We start from the raw sequence: 16605 nt of genomic DNA on the forward strand, positions 1-16605 counted from the left end.
AAAGAGAAATGCTCATCTGCTGGCTGAGTGTGCAACACCCAGCCTGATGGGGAGAGACAGGGATGCCTGTGGCCTTTTCACAGCCAGGAAAAATGGGATGCGCTGGCTCCTCTCTGCCTTCCCCTCTCCCGAAAACTTGCCTCCAACAAAGGCAAGAGGACGGAGGGACAGAGACCTCTTGCTGTCTGCTGGCAAATGGACTTGGTGAAGCAATCCTCTCCAAATAACCCGGGGACCGTCCGGCTGCCCATCCTGCTGCATTTCTGGCCATGTCTGGGACCACGTGCAGGCACTGTCATCTGCCAGCATCAAGTCTGGCCACCCGAAGCCATGGCTAGCGGGAGGTTTCCGCCGTGGTGGGGGAAATCCAATGCCTTCCCAAGGGGCTGGGAAGAGGACACCCATTTGCAGCTGCCTGGTTGGTCAGAGCTTCCCACCGCTGGATTGTGCGGAGAAGCACCTGCCGTGCCCGCAGGAATCCTGGCAGCCGGCATGTCCGCTCACATACAGCCTGCCGAAAGACATCCAGATTGTCACAAAGATGCTCAGGAGCATGGAGAAAGTGTCTGGGGGGTTGAGAAACAGAGGTGTAATTTATATTTACAAGTTGAATGGAAAGGCACAAATTATACCACCACCTCTCGCAGAGCTAAAGGAAGGTCTTCGGCTTCTCCTGAGTGGGGTAGGAAAAGTAAACCGTCGTATTTTGCAAAGTATTTGTCACCCCAGAGAAACACACATGATTTCTGCAACCTGTGGGTTGGAGCTGTCAGTTTAACCCAGGTGGGACCACCAGCCCCCAGGAGCGAGGTAGGAGCAGGATTCGGGGGAACTGCCCGTGGCCAACCACCATGGGGACGCGGGGATGTGAGGTCAGGCTGCACCTGATGGCAGGTTCAATCTGCAGAGCATCGCTTGCATTATTTTCCCGCAACCAAAGGGCAGTTTCTCGGTGCTAGCCCTATTCAGTGCTGCCCACCCATCCTGCTGGATGACCCCATGGTCCCTCAGTGGTGCCAAGCAGCCAGGGTGAGGCTCAGGCCACCTTCCTGCTCGGTGACGATCCTGTCTGACACAGGCAGCCATGTCTTTCTAGTTTCTCAGCTCACATCACACACCTTCCTAAAGGACACTCCCATCTGCTCCTGTGTGCAAAAGTACACCCCTCCCTGGTACACACAGCCATATAGGGCACACCGCCTATATGCGCCTGAAACAGGAGAGCACGTACATGTGCCAAAGGCACTGAAGAAGAAGGGAGGGATGCCGGGGAGCCAGGAGCCCCGTGCATGTCTGCCAACTCACCCCTCCGAGCCATCCTAGGCTCTGCTGCAGGAAGGCTCTGTACAAACCCTGCAAAGCCTGCAGGCAAAGATTGCAATTTTCCCAGCTTCCCTGCCCCGCTTTAGAGTCTGGCATGCAAACGGTGCCCCAGGGGATGGCAGAGCCATGGCACCCACATGCACCTTGAACATGGTCCAAAAATGGACCAGCTCCTGTCACCTCCTGGAGCCGTCACTGAACGTCTTCCCCATCACTCTGGGGTATCATCAGCATCTCTTATAAGGAGCATCCCTCTCCCACCAGTGCTCCCAGCAGCAACACCAGCTGGGAAGGGTGGTGAGGTCCCCACCACTGCACAGCACCAAGAGATGATGGGCTGTACCCAGCTGGGAGATTTGGGCAGGAAGCAAGACCCGTGCCGAGGAATGGGGTGGGAAGGCAGCGGGGCCGGCTCATCCCATATCCCAGGGCCTTTCCGCATGCTGCAAACACCTGCGAGGCGGGCAGGGATCCGGACCTGCTGCTCGTTTAAGGCTGAAAGGAAGCGGTGGAGCAAAAAAATAAAGGTCTCCGGGGGGTGGAGGGGAGGCTGAACAACAAAATTGGCTAAACTGCTCATTTATAATTAACATGCTGCATTATAAATATTTCCCTTTGCTTGGCTCCCTCGGGCTCTTGTATTTCCTCCCTGAAACCCCCAATTTAGAGAGCGCTCTCAATTAAGTGCAGCAGAACCTCATTAATTCAGATGAGCAGCCGGGCAGGCTCGTCGGAAAGCAGCTTCCCAGGCAAAGGGGGACTGCACAATAAAGCAGGCAAAGATCAGGGCACAGGCTTCCCTCGGCTCGCTGCAGGACATTGCCCAGTGGTAATTACTGTGGCTAATGGTCTACAGCACACTGATAAGTGTCCTTTAGTGCATTCGGTGGCGGTAAAGAAATCTCCCGACAAAGCGACGAGCCCGGAGGGAAGCGACTCACAAGGAGACTCAGAGCCAGGAGGAGGGAGGAACCTCTCCAGGCATCACGGTTTGAAAGGGTGAATCTGTAAGATGGTTTCCCAGCACCCAAGGTGGGTTTTGGGGATGTGAGTTTTGCAGCCTGCCTTTGACGAGGGATGCCCAGACGCAGAGCATTACCACCAACGTCAGCTCTCCAGGATGCTCCATCACATCCTGCCCAGCTGGCACTGGGGAAACAAACATCTCCCAGTTTCTTCTTCTCTCAGCTGCGTTTAGGTCTTCTCTGTGTTTGCTCTCGAGATGCATAGAAGTGAGGGCTGATCCGAACCCCACTGACAGCCTGGTGCCGTGCTGTGGCTTACTAGAAGCTGGTCTTTTAGAGGCAGGCTGATGGCTGTAATTGCACAGTGCAGGGATAGGTATCCCTTTTCATCTGTAACATTTGCATCAACATCCCTCACTGTCCTCCGGGAAGCGGCCCCGACGTGCCACCACACACGTGCTCTGCTGCGAAAGTTGGGAAACGCCAAAGTCGTGCAGCACAGGGCAATCTTTGCCCCGTCTCCCACTTTGTTCCCACCTGCTCCTCCCAACGCCCACTTCTTCCTTCCAGGGATCTGGCAAAAATACGAATCACATCAGCTGCAGCCCTGGCGTCGCTGTGCCCTCTCCTCGCCTCCGCCATCCCTTCGCCCCCAGGCTCCGTGCGCAGGGCTGACGGATGCCGCCACTCAGCTGCTTCACACCGCGGTGGCAGTGGCGGGGGGGTGTTGTGGTGTGAACCTGACGAACAAGCTCCATCCCCTCCATCGGCGCTGGGTGCCACGGGGAAAGCAGCGTCCAGTCAAGATGCCTCATTAGCGGGAGCTTTTCCAAGCAAAGGTCACTGATCTGCCAGCTCCAGCCATCCCTTTGCTCTTCCCAGGGAGATTTCACACTCCCCAACCCTGCCACGTCTTGGTTACAAGCCTGACACTTCCACAGCCCACGTGCCTCCCCCTCGGGGTGTCGGCAGCTCCCACAGCCAGAAGTGCCCTTGCTCTTCCCAGTGACCCTCCTCAGGACATCAGGCAGCAGCACAAAGGAGGTGGTGGCTCAGCCAGCGGTGGCATGAAAGCAGTTTGCAGGCTGGTCTCGGCCACGTTTGAGCACCATTATTTACACCTGGGAGGTGCATCTCCATGAGCTCCTGCCCCTCTGACCTGCAGGAATGCAGCCGCTGGGAGCAATGCACCCTCCTGCTTGCAGCGTGTCCCCACCTGCAATGCCTGTGAAGCTCTTCTGTGCTTCGTTACAGCTGCTTTGCTTCCAAATCAAGCTTCTGGCATTGCCTTTCAGGTGCCCAGCCTGTGGGTGATGTCTGTTTGATCCAGCAGCCTACTTCCCACACCTGCAGCCTGTGGTGGTGGTGGTGATGGATCCAGAGCTGCTCTGCAATAACTGAGCCCCAGAGGGCAGCTGGCCAGGTTCTCCAACTGCCTGATGTCCAACACACCAGGTTAGATCCTTCAAGGTGAAACCAAGTCAGAAGGAAAGGGCTGGCTCGCAGCAGCCAGCTCCAAGCAAACTCCGGAGAGCCCTTTAGTGACAACACTTGTGACTGTGACAGTTCGCCTCTCTCTTGGCACCACCTGCAAAGCTGGTCTGCCACAGAACTTCACACCAGGAAAGCCACAGCAAGGGGTTAAAAAAAAATCCTCTTCAGTTGACACCTGCTGCAAAAACAGAAGCAACCCCCTTTGTTTTTATGCATCCTCCCGATTGCATTTTTATTTTGCACAGTGTTCCCCACCCCTCCTTGCTGCTCTGTAACAGTGCAGCAAGGGAAAGCTGGCAGCAGCTGGCAGCCCACTGCGTTTCGGCGACCCCTCCTCCCTGCCTGCCGCGGATGATCCACCTGGATGGTGTTTGCCACGTCAAAAAAGAAGCAGACAGTGGCGTGGATGGGTTTTAAAGCCGATGGGTCTGCAGCCTGCATGGGAAGTTTAAATCCAGCCCAGCTCCCCCGACACAGCCAAGCATTTGCCAGGCGTGCGGCAGCAGAGGTTTCGGCCCACCGTAGCCCTCCGGGTCTTCCTCATCCCTCCGGCTGCTCGGCTCCCCCAGGTATCCCTGCAACAAAAACTAGATGATGCAACTGAAGCCGTTTCCCCGTGCCCTGCCAAGGGCTCGTGGAGTGATGCTGCGAAGGGCTGTAATTTCATCAGATTCTCCCCGAGTTGGGTTCTCGGGGTCCAAATCGTCCATCCCAGACCACTCTGGTTTTCCGTATGCTAACAATTCCTATACCCTCTCTTCCACAAATACGCACATGCCCTCATACACTTTTCCCAGGGTTTAAAAATTATGCTCCCCATAAGTAAATATAGCATGACCAGATGCCTTTCGTAGTCAGCTGGTTCATTGTTTGAAAAGCTTCGCTTTAAAATCCAAAAAGATTGCTAACAGATGCATTTTTTGGCTGGAGAGGGAGAAAAAGCTCGCTTAAACAAAAGTGTGTTGTGATTGGAACTAAAAAGGGAATTACCTTTAAAGATAAAAACTATAAACATTTCCTATTGAAAAATACCCCCAGCCATGCAAACAGCCCATTTCTCTTGGCCAGCCCGAAAAAATGACATCTGAGATGATATTTCAACCTGCTGCTGCAATAACCGCAGGTATATCTGGATGCTCAGGGTCCATGAAAAGTTTCTCATCCATCCCAGGTGACCCAGGAGCATGGCAAAACACCGACCTATTTTTTCTTGCATGCCACCTTTGTCAGCTTTTGCTCTTAGTTCTGCTACTGCAGCTTTTTGCTTGACTTTTTAAAAAATAATTGATGTTTTTTAAATGAAGGAAATAGATGGAAACACAAGCCCTGTGAATGAGCTGCAGGACTGATCTACAAGTAGAAGAGTGAGCTGGAAAGCGAAGCTCTCTGGAGGGAGCGGGTAGAAAGCACAGTTAGAGAGGAAAGAGGCCGTCTGGCTGGGAAAAATAGTATTACTGGAGAACCATCACTCATTTCCCTATTTATCATATTTTTTCCCATTCTCCCCTGCAAACACACCATCGCTGCCTTCTAATGCGAAGGGATCCTGGTTTTACATCTGATGTCTGAGGAAATTTTAGATGTAAGCTTTGCTTGCCGGGAACATCTTAACACTGCTCACCCAGAGCTATGCACCCAGTGTTAGCGATGCCAACGGGTTTTCAACACGAGCTTAAAGCGCGCAGCATCGCTTGGCATCCCTGCAGGTCATTTTTCCCTACCCTTGCTTTACAGATGCTCAGAGAGCTCAGCTGAATCGAAAGGGAGGGGGGCAGAGTCAGACCCTGCCTTTGCCTGAGCTGGTTTTCACTACCAATCCCTTCCACCTGGTTATTTATGCTGAGCTTCTGCCTGAACACCCCTTATCCACCCATATTTTGAGGCTCATAAAAATTCCCTGGCGAGCTGCTTTAATAGCTTGATGTTACATACATCGGCTGGCAGGAGTCAAACCTCCTGTAATTAAGAGGTGCTGCAGAATAAGCGCAAAGTGTTAATTATTAACTCCCTTTGGAGTGTGGCCTCCTGAGAAAGGCCATCCTGAGTCACCCTCTTCCTCTGAAGCAAACCCACAGGCAAATAAACGGTAAAGCTGGAAACCCTCCTGCTTCCTCCCTGCGCTTCCGAGCAATATCCTCTCCCGGAGAGCGGGGCCAGCAGGGAGTGAAGTATTTCGGGATGAAGTATGAAACGAGTCATCATCCAGAAATACCACTTCTAAAAGCAGATTTCACCCCGCTGTTAATGCACCTCCACCTTCGCATTTCCCTGCTTTATTACAATCGTAGAGGGGGCTGACGACTTCAAAGAAGGTCTCTCCAATAATCTTTAAATCTCTCTCCTGACCCAAGCGCTGCACGGCTGCTGGATTTAATGCAGCCTTCAGTTCCCGTTTGGGTCGCTGCCGACAGACTCACCAGCTCCCATCACAAGATGACTTTTATCCCTCTGCCCCCAGCCAGAGCTTCACAGGGTGATGCAGGAGGGACGGAACCACGGGGAGTTCATCTAGCACGTCCCCCTGCTCCGAGCAGGGTCAGGGCTGGGATCAGACCCGGCATCTCTGTGGATGGAGAATGAGGGAGGACAAAACCTCCACCCTGCCAAGCTGGTACTGTGGGCTAGGATAAAAACAGCTGCTTGTGGGGCAGAGAAACCAGGATATGGAGCTGCAGGGCAGGGGGAAAATATTCCAGGGAAGGAAATACAATGGTTTTCCCTTATTTCCTCTCGATGAGCACTGCTGAGGCCAGGTGCTGCCAAGTTCCTTGTCAGGACAACCCAGCACAACAATGTCTCATTTTGGTCACCTTTTACCAAATCTTACCTATCATGGGAATATATAAAACATGCAACAGCTAGGATATGCTCTGCAGAGCTGAGTATGACTGGCGATGCCAATGGCAAAGCGGAAGTGCCAGAGATGGCACATGGCAGCAGGGAACATGCTGAAAGGACAGATATTCAGATTCTTTCTGTGCTGCACACACCTTTGCTGTCGATGGAGGCAGGGGAATGCCCTGGCTGCCCAGGCTATGGCCGCAGCGTGAGATATTTTGGAGCCTGGCAAAGCTGATTTTCAAGGAAACCCCCCAGGGGAAGGCTGGGCAGCGTTTCTGTCCAGCCTTGCGCTGCTCTTTCAAGGGGGAGCTTGTTGCAACTGGTCTCAAACTGGACTTTCAGACTCAAAGTTCAACCAAAGTTGTCTGACTCTCAGCAGCTTGTTTGCAACGGGAGCCAAAATCATCAGCAGAGGAAAGAGCAAAAACTGCTCAAGGGACAATTTTGGATCCTTGGTAAGTCAGGCAGCTGCCTGTGATTGATATCTACCTTTGCCAGCCCCCTGGGACCCACCAGACGAAACTGGGTGTTACCAGCATCTCAAGTGACGACTTGCTATTAAACACAGGCAGGCCAAAGGGTTTGGGCGCATCCTGGACTTCCCAAATCACCGCCGCTCAGCCTGCAGCCGAGGCAGGGAGGTAGGACCCCTGCCCTGCCTCCAGCTCCACTGCCCCAGCCAAAACCCAGCCATTGCTCTCAGCTGGGCCCAGCCCCTCTCCTCGACGCCAGGCTACCCCGTAGGTGATTTGTCCTCATAAAAACATAGGTACACGTGTAAGATTTACCACAAGCCGCTGGGATAGCTACCGATGTTTCTACTGTCTACTGGTCCTCATCACACAGGAGCAGGACTGCGTAGAGCCTGCTGTGCATAGAGACATGTTCTCCAGCCCACGTGATTCCTGGTTTCCTCCACTGCTGAAGTCTCCGTTGATATGGTCTCACTCATTTTTAATTAAAAAGCAGGAGAAAAGCATTCATCTCTACCAGCACATCTCCTTCAGAGCAAGCGGTGGCACGTACGCTCTGCAGCTCGCCAAGATGAGATCACGAGTAGGGAAGGAGAATGGGAGCCAGGATCTGGCCTCGGATGGGCGCCTGATCCGAAGACCTCTGAGGATGCCACGGGATGCTTCTGTGGCTCCTTCCTTCAACACCCCCCGGGAGCAGGGAGTTTCTCAGCACGGTTTTTAAAAAACTGTGAGTGCAAGGAGGTGCTGGAATAGGAGAGAGGCACCATCAACCCCATCTAAACCCTTCCCCGGGAGATTAGATAGCACGTAATCTCCACTCAGAATAATAATTACATGGCTTTGCTTGGTTTAAGTCTCCGTTGCCTCCCCTTATCCAGACACACCAGAGCACAGCTCTGCTTATCCGACAGGCAGTGACGAGCGAGCATCTCCTGCCCGTTTTCTTGTTGATTCAGAGCAGTGCCTGTAATTTGTTAACATCTCTTCTCCCCTCCGATTTAAATCTCGGGCATGGCAGGCCTCTGTCTAACAATAATACAGGGATTTCAGGGGTATTTATGAGAGGCTTAAAACTTAATCCTACATGAGCAAGGTAAGCCTGCTCTTGGCCTAAAATGCGGCTGGAAAATCTGGTGCCATTGCTACAGCAGGAGAAAAGAGGCATTAATGGCAGCGAGTGCCCTTTGAGTGGGGCCAGGCGACTGCCAGCACTGCCGAGCCAGCTCCTGCGGCCAGGTTAGGGGACGCAGTGGTGAATTTGGGAACTGAATCACAGAATCATAGAATGGTTTGGGTTGGAAGGGACCTTTACAGGTCATCTAGTCCAACCCCCCTGCAATGAGCAGGGACATCTTCAACCAGATCAGGTTGCTCAGAGCCCCATCCAACCTGACCTTGAATGTTTCCAGGGACGGGGCATCTCCCACCTCGCTGGGCAACCTGGGCCAGGGTTTCACCACACTCATCGTAAAAAATGTCTTCCTTATATCTAGTCTGAATCTTCTGTCTTTTACTTTAAAACCATTACCCCTTGTTCTATCGCAACAGGCCCTGCTAAAAAGTCTGTCCCCATCTTTCATAAGCCCCCTTTAAGTACTGGAAGGCTGCTATAAGGTCTCCCTGGAGCCTCCTCTTCTCCAGGTTGAACAACCCCAATTCTCTCAGCCTGTCCTCATAGGAGAGGTCTTCCATCCCTCGGATCATTTTTGTGGCCTCCTCTGGACCTGCTCCAACAGGTCCATGCCCCCAGCTGGGAGCATTTCCCTTGCATGCCTCAGTGTTCTTCTGGCTGCTTGTGAGATTGAGGATTTTTGCCCCATTTCTCCCCAAGGTGTTATGTCCTGCAGGATCTCTGCTTTGGCCAAGGCTGGGAGGGAAAATGAGTCCCAGCACAGATAGCTGGGGGTAACTCCTGTGCTAACATACAGGGGGCAAAGATGTTCAATTTACTGGGGAAAAAAAGAGTGATTTTGGCCACCTCGCAGGTGGCCAGCCTGCGGTACCCCGCGCCACTTGGGCGGCCCGTCCCCAGGAGCAAAAGCAAATGAACCGAGGGAGAAAGGCGGTGAGGCAGCCTGCTCCATCCCGGACGGACTGTGAGAGCCGGCACCAGCATCGCTGCACGCCGCAACTGTGAACCTGCCCACAGGCACCACAGGCTTTGCCCACCCAGGCATTGATTTACCAGCAGGAATACAAACGAACCTCAATTCTTGACCTCTGTCTAAAGGGTGACGCAACCAAACTCAGACATCAGTGTATCTAGGTATTGGGAAGATGTCTGTGCGTGTTCTCAGCTTAAGAAACACGGCCGTGAGGGCAGCATCGCAGAGGGGACATGTCATGCCGGGAGCTTGGCAGACAGATCAGTGACTCGCATCAACCCTCGTCTCGTATCAGCAGTATCTCAGTTACACCCATGAGCCCAGAGCCCTTCATTGACCCAGTGCTGACACAGCTTCACCCTAAAAGCAAGATCCACACCGCCGGGCCAAATCTCTTGCAAGCTGCGCTGCGGGGGCACGGCTTCCCCAGCGGCACTTTCCATTTGTACGGTCCTCCGGGAAGAGCTGGTGGGAGGACAAAAATGATGCCCAAGCCTGTTTCATGCAGGAAACTGGAAACCCAGGGGAGGGGGAGGCTTTCGGGCAGGCTGTAATCAGGCCCCCAGACATCGGCAGAGAAGAGCGGGGCCACAAGAGATGGTGAGCGGAGCAGCCCCTTGCCACCACAATGCCAACCTCAGTGGCCACGGAGCTCCACATGGCCCTGCTTGTGGTGGCAGGGATGAGCATGGGGTGGGGGACACCCATGCGGAGTGTGGGGACACCTCCTCCAGCCTGAATGGGCTCGGGAAGAAGGGCTCTGCATTTTGGAGACTGAAGACCTTGCTTCCCGAGGGCCAACCCAGGGAACAGATGCATTTCTGCGACACTCCAAATACCACTCGGCATTTACCAATGAAATACCACTTGGTATTTTACCAAATATCAAGAGAGCTGTGTCCCTCCTCACATCTCCTCCCCACCCTGCATGGGAGGGAAGGGGCTCAGCCCCCAACCACAGCGCGGACGGGTCTCTTACTTTCTTCTTGCTGCAGTAGATCTGCCACTTCTTCTCCGCCGGCAGCGCGAACATGGCCTCTCTGTGCTTGTCCGTGAGGTCAAGTTCATCCTGGAAAGGGGAAAAAAACCCACAAAACATGCAACATGAGTACACGAACGGGTGACGGCACAGGCACAACCCCCCAGATAAGTGGTGTAAATCAACGTGGGGCCACACCACAGCGCAGCGGTGGCCCTGCAGCATCGCCCTGTGACTATTGATTTGTCAGGGCAATGATGCTAATTCTCATCCTGCTGTGGCTGACCTCCCCCTGACTCCTGGGCTACAGCTGACTGCCGGGAGGACAGGGCTGCAGACCTCTCTGCCTCCTTCCTCCTGGACATTGCCTTCATTGCTTTTAAAGGCAGTGAGTGTTTTAGAAAAGACACCCATGAAGCCAGCACAGCTGCCTGCAGGATAGCCTCGCACAGAGGATTGAGAGCTCCGGATGATAGAACACATCTAAGATATGTACAACAAATAAAAATTCAATTAGGGCCTTTCTTATTTACCACCTCAGATAACTGCTTCACCACTGAACACCCCGAGTGGTTCAGCCCATTTCCATCGCTGACACCCTCATATCATTGAAAATTGGGGGGTTTTTTTGGCTTTTGGTTTGTTTTCCTATAACTAAAATTAGAAAGCACTTTTCCTAATAGCTACAGTTCATAAAGAGGTACATCCTCTCCATCAAAACTGGACTACATATTGCCTGGCAGAGATAAAGCTGTTTACTGACCGAAACCTTTATTGGTTTATCCGATTTTGTTTTAAAGGACACATCAATTTTCGACTTGGAGGCTCGGTTAGCAGCGTGCCCTCAGCCGGGATGCCCGAGTATTATCAAAGCCTCATCGCTTCCTGGTGGTAGATGTAGGTCAAAGCTTTTATCAGAGAACTAACTAAATAAAACATTCAGGCAGGGCTGGGAGGCTTGTTGCTAAAGCCAACATTGATCTTACATCCATGGATGTCTCTTAAAATCACCACTGCTGATGACAACCCTCATGCTGGAGGGCTATTGGTGCAGTGGTGGGAGCACTGTAGATGCTCTAGAAGGTCACAGGAGAGCCCTGCCGTGGCCTCCAGCCAACTCATCCCACCCAGCCAGTGGGTTTAATTAAGAGGATCCCCATTAAAAATTACACACTTAATTCCAGCAACTAAAAAAGGAAAAAAAACCCATTAAAAACATACAGAGACACATTAAAGTTTCCCTGCCTGAATAATAACACTTATCAACTAAAGTCCCTGGTACCCCATTTGGCAAAGGCTGAACAAGATGCCTACGGGGAAAGACAGGTCCCTGCATCAGCAAGCCCCCAGGCCACGAAGAAATTCAGCTGATCTAAGTAAAGCTCATATTGCACTCAGTAGCCAAGGAAGGGAGCCTTCAGCTATCTTGTAACCCAAACCCAAGGGCCCTCACGCACAACACGCAGCAACGGAGGGCTGCGGGCGGTCCTGAACATCTCAGGGAGCCTTACACATCCACTTCAGGTATTAATTTCACTTCCCGATGAAATTACTCCTCAAAAGAAAACGTGCCATGGAGCTTTTTCCGTTAGGTACACATGGAGGAGCTTTGCCTCTTCCTTGACTTCTTCCCCCCTTATCGACTGACTCTTCAAACGACCGTCCTACACAGAGCTGACGTTGGTGGAGCTCTGGAAGCAGACTTGCAAGACACCCTTACAACAGAAGTAAGCGTGCTGCTGTGACAGAGGCTTGGAAAAAAGTGAGGACTGACAAAACCTGAGCCCAATCTGAGATAACTCTCCTCCCCGTGTGCCCAGGGAGGAGAACCTGGCTTAGGGACTCCTCCAATGAACACTGCTTTCAAACCTCCCCGTGCCCCTACAATTTGGGAGGTCAGGGATTCATATCCAGCAACCAATCCCCTTCCCAGCTTTGGGCAAGTCGTGTCAGCTTTCCACATCTTGTGCACATGAAAAACAGAAATTGCACTTGATGTCCTTCTCCTTTTGTGTCTCCTCAAGCTACAAGCCGGTCAGACACCCAAGCTCTGCTTCAGATCCAATTCTGCAGGTCTAAAGGTGGCCAACAGGATGACACCTGACAGAGGGACTCGGCTGAAATTCAGCTCGTTGGAAAAGTACATCTGGGAGTGCGGGAGAGGACGAGGGTCTCCTGGTAATTATTTACCTCTGCAGTGAGGATTTGAGTGAGTGCAGGAAAATGCTTCCACTGCGACCCCGCGTCCCTGCCACGGGGATCTGGGATCCAGGCATGAAAGCACCAGCACGGACATCTGTACTTGGGTTCTTAGAAAAATATTTATTGAAACTTTCAAAATACCCATACCCTAAAAATACAACTTGTGTAAACGTGAAGATTTATTAACCAAGAAAAAAAATCTAAACAGAGCTGAAGCCTAAGCAGGAGCAAGAAGGAATAAAGCAGAAGAACATATTAGGTGCTGGTACATGACAATGTGCAAACACATCCAAAAAAGGTGCAGAAATGCTTCTGAGCCCCACACAGCACGTTTCCTTGTGCTCCGGCTCTAGCATGTTCAGTCATCGCAGCCCTGCATCACTCAGCAACACCTACCTAATGATATCTTGCAGATACCATGGGAGAGGTGTTTAAATAAATACTACGTGGCACCCAGTGAATACGAAAATCCTCATAATCAAACAGCAACTAACCACTGTTAGTCCGAGCTCTAACAGTGACTTAACCGCGAAGAGTCAGGTCTTTGCTGGTTTTATGTGCATGGGGATTCCGGCACCCACCTCCAGCCCTTCGTTTACGCTTACTGACGGGTATCTCAGTATTCCTTGGCCCCAAGCAGGCTGCTCATAAACTGCCCTTCCAACTCCAAAAGATCAAGAGGGGAGAGGAACATCAGCCATTTCCCATTGACTCACAGAGCACTGTACAAACACAGTTTGGACAGAGCCTTTTGCAATTGCGTGGCAGAGTCATAACGTAGCAGAGAAGCCATGCACAACCTCAAACCCATATGCGCCTTCAATTAATCATCACAAGCTTGATAATTAGGTGATTCTAACTGGCAATTAATTTTATAGGCCATTTGCAAGCCATGCACTCCCGCTACAGTGTGCGATGTTGGCGGCTGCTGAAGAGTGAGAAGATAACCAGTGAGACAGTGTCCCTCACCCCTGACTTCAGCCTCACCTTTCCCAGCTCTGCCGCTTCCACCTGGCTGCCTCCCACAGCAGGATCTGCCAACTTTGCTATTTTAAATATTTTTCTGGAATCGGGTCAAAGGCATGTAAAATAACAGTCTCATTTTGCTACCAAAAGGAAGTCTCTGCCCAGAGTGTTTTTACTGGAAAGAGGCTCCTCTTAAATATTTATCCCGTACAGTTAAACTATTCACCTTTAGATCAGGAAAACACATTTCAACATTAAATCTTCATTTGAACATGATTTAAAAAAAACCTCATAGGGGAGATTTGATTCTCAGCATATATTTGCTATTTCTAGGAGGTAAAATACTTCCGTGCGGCTTGCTTTGCTGATGGCTCTCTGCTCAAGCCAAGCAAACCTCCTCCTCTCTCCGAGCACAGCGAAGGTGATCCTACGCCATTCTCCTAAAGCTACCTTAGAAACATGTGGCTCAGCTCAGCTCGCTGTGAGCAGGATCCCATGGGCCAAACAAGTTTTCATTCCTCCCTACACCTTTGCCTTGGAGGCGCTTGGGGGGGGAGATGTTCCCATGGTCCCTACCTCCTCGAGCTGGCAATTGTATGAGGAACCCAGGCCACCAGAGGTCTTCTGATCCAACCCCCTGATCAAGCCGGGCCACCTAGAGCCATTGCCCAGGACAATGTCCAGACAGCTTTTGAATATCCCCAAGGAGGGAGACTCTACCACCTCTCTGGTTTGCAGTCAAGGTAGTCTCCAACCACCTTCTGAAGGCAAAGCCAGATCAAGCAGAAAAGTGAGGCACTACCGCTGGAAGAAATGTTTGACCCTCCTAGCAGAGAAGGCATCAAGTCCAGCCCCAGGCTGACATCATGATGGCGCAGTGCTTCAGTGCAAGCTCCTGTCCCTGCTGCTTCACCCATGCCATGGTGGACGTTTTAATGAGCATCTTCCATGGGCTGAGAGCCATGGGCTTTAAGGGGGGTGACGGCAGGAAGCCAGCAGGATGCTGCAAACCTCTGCGCTCAGAAACAAGCTCCAGGACGGGCTCTCAGAGCTGGACGAGCCCACGTGCTGCCCACCCACGAGTAACGCCCCAGCACGACCATCACCGGTTCTTCCCCTACAGCTCACAGGTCCTGCGGGCCACCAAAAATTCTGCAAGAAGTAGCTGGGGAGTAGAGATTAAATAAGGGATGATTCCCTTTGCAGGCGTCTGCACCTCCAGAATATCTTCAGAGGGGGTAGGAACAAAGATGAAAAACTTATCAGACTAATGCACCTTTCTGGCTGATAAATTGTGTAACCATAATACAAGGAGGTGACAGGGGAAAATAAGGAGGTTATCCATTGTCATAATTGAAATAAAAATTAATTAAAATTTGCTGGCTTGTTCTGGGTTTATATACACATACGTATGTGTGCATATATATATATATATACACATACATACACACATACAGAAAGACATCACTGGATCAATAAATGACCAACATAATAAAGAGCAAGTGAATTTACTCCTGGTGGATGGATGCACAGAGTTTAGAAACTCCTGTAAGGGACACCAGTGAGACTACAGCATGTAAAGGCAAGGTCTCCTGCATCCTCAAATAAAGCATGAGAGATCCACGGTCACTCAAAAAAGAAAAAGAAAAAAAATAGAAAGAAAGAAAGAAAGAAACAAGCGGGAACTTTTTGGCAGTATTTGGCATTTACTGGTACAGCATGGGGATTGAAAAATAAATAAATAATGGCCTGCTGAAGCCTGCATCAGCTTCCTTTCTCAGGGGGCATATCGCTTTTTTACTCTCTTCCAGGCATTCTTCTCCAAGTTCATCAATTTGATTTATCCCAGAATGCTGTACTGTCAAGGGAAACGGCAATCAGCATTTTTCCCCCTGTACCTCACCTAATCTTCTTCCGCTGCGCGAAGGCGCTGCCCGCATGGCCAGCTGGGCGGCTGCCTGCCCGCGACTGCCAGCCCTGACTGCGATCTGCGCCGGACCTAAACCTCCCCCTCAGAATCGATCTTACTTAGCTCATTATTTTCTTTTTAAGCTGTCTTCCTAAAGAAACAGACTTATTAATCAGTGGCTGTTACAGTGCAAACAGCAACCGCCTTCACACGTGTCCTGCACTGCAGGAGGAGCTCCTCTATCTGCAACATTTATTTAGGCAATTACAATTCTCAACGTATGCAGATTCACCTTAGTTTTGTTGGTTTTTTTTTAAATAGGAAGGTAGTGAATGAAGTCTTCTATTTTTAGTATTAGTAATAAAAATACCTCCTCCCTAGCACACATCTTTTCAGCCATAGGACCCTGAGAAGTTAAAAACAACCTCCCAGACAAACTGGTCCCAGCCAATACTATCACTATATATTTGTAATTTACCCATGACAACCTGCAGCTGGAATTACAGAACACGAACACAATGCAACTATTTATATTTATTAATGAATAAGTGTAATGGATAGAAGATATTATTAATTTTGCCTTTATCATGTAATGAATTTTTTTAATAAATGAAATTGCCCACAGCAAGGGAATTAGCAGCAGCAAGAAGGAATAATGTGTAAGCACTTTGAAATGCTTACACCTAGTTGACCTCTTCCCACATTGAATTTTTAGTCCCTGACTGGAAGAGGAAAGACCCCAATCCACCCTGCTCTGCAGTTTTCAGTTATTGACCCGAACGCATTGGACAGACGTAAATAAAATATGTATTCTTTTCTTCTTCTGCAGGAAAGATTATGGCCATCAATAGCTGATTTAGCTCCTCAATAAACTCTAGCGCAGCTGGTTCATATTCCCATCAGTTCAAACACCTGAGGCAGACAGCATGTACTGCTTTAATATTATTTCATTTAATTAATTAATTTAATAGGCTAAAGGGTTTTAAAGGTGTTCATATTCCAATACTAATGTCTTTTAAAAGAGAAGTATCTACTTAGGTTTCTCAGTCTTTTTTGTTGTCATATATATCTATAAACACATATATACATTTTTTTAATTTATTGAGCTTGGCCTTCTGTGACCTTTTCACCGACATCATCTGGAAAACCTTTCTCCCATTTTAATTAACACAGGGTACTTTTGCAGCCTGAGTTATTGATCTATGCAGTTTTACCCTGAAGGGCACTCTCAGATCTAGGAGCCCTGCAGGTGGATCACCAGTGTGCTTTTTCCACACAATTGTACATAAACCCTGAAAACAAAAAAATAAGATGTATCGGCCCATTATTTACTACTGTGATCACT

At 50.4% G+C, this 16605-nt stretch overlaps 1 protein-coding gene across 1 annotated transcript in view; it reads right to left on the bottom strand.

Moving 5' to 3' along the window:
* DAAM1 (dishevelled associated activator of morphogenesis 1) overlaps positions 1-16605 on the bottom strand; it is a 97901-nt gene that overhangs the window by 35784 nt on the left and 45512 nt on the right. The window contains exon 4 of the mRNA XM_072865690.1: positions 10184-10273. Coding sequence (XP_072721791.1) covers positions 10184-10273 — 90 coding nt within the window. The remainder of the gene's footprint in view (positions 1-10183; positions 10274-16605) is intronic.

Source organism: Ciconia boyciana, chromosome 6 (assembly GCF_034638445.1).
Source record: "Ciconia boyciana chromosome 6, ASM3463844v1, whole genome shotgun sequence".
Classification (NCBI taxonomy): Eukaryota; Metazoa; Chordata; class Aves; order Ciconiiformes; family Ciconiidae; genus Ciconia; species Ciconia boyciana.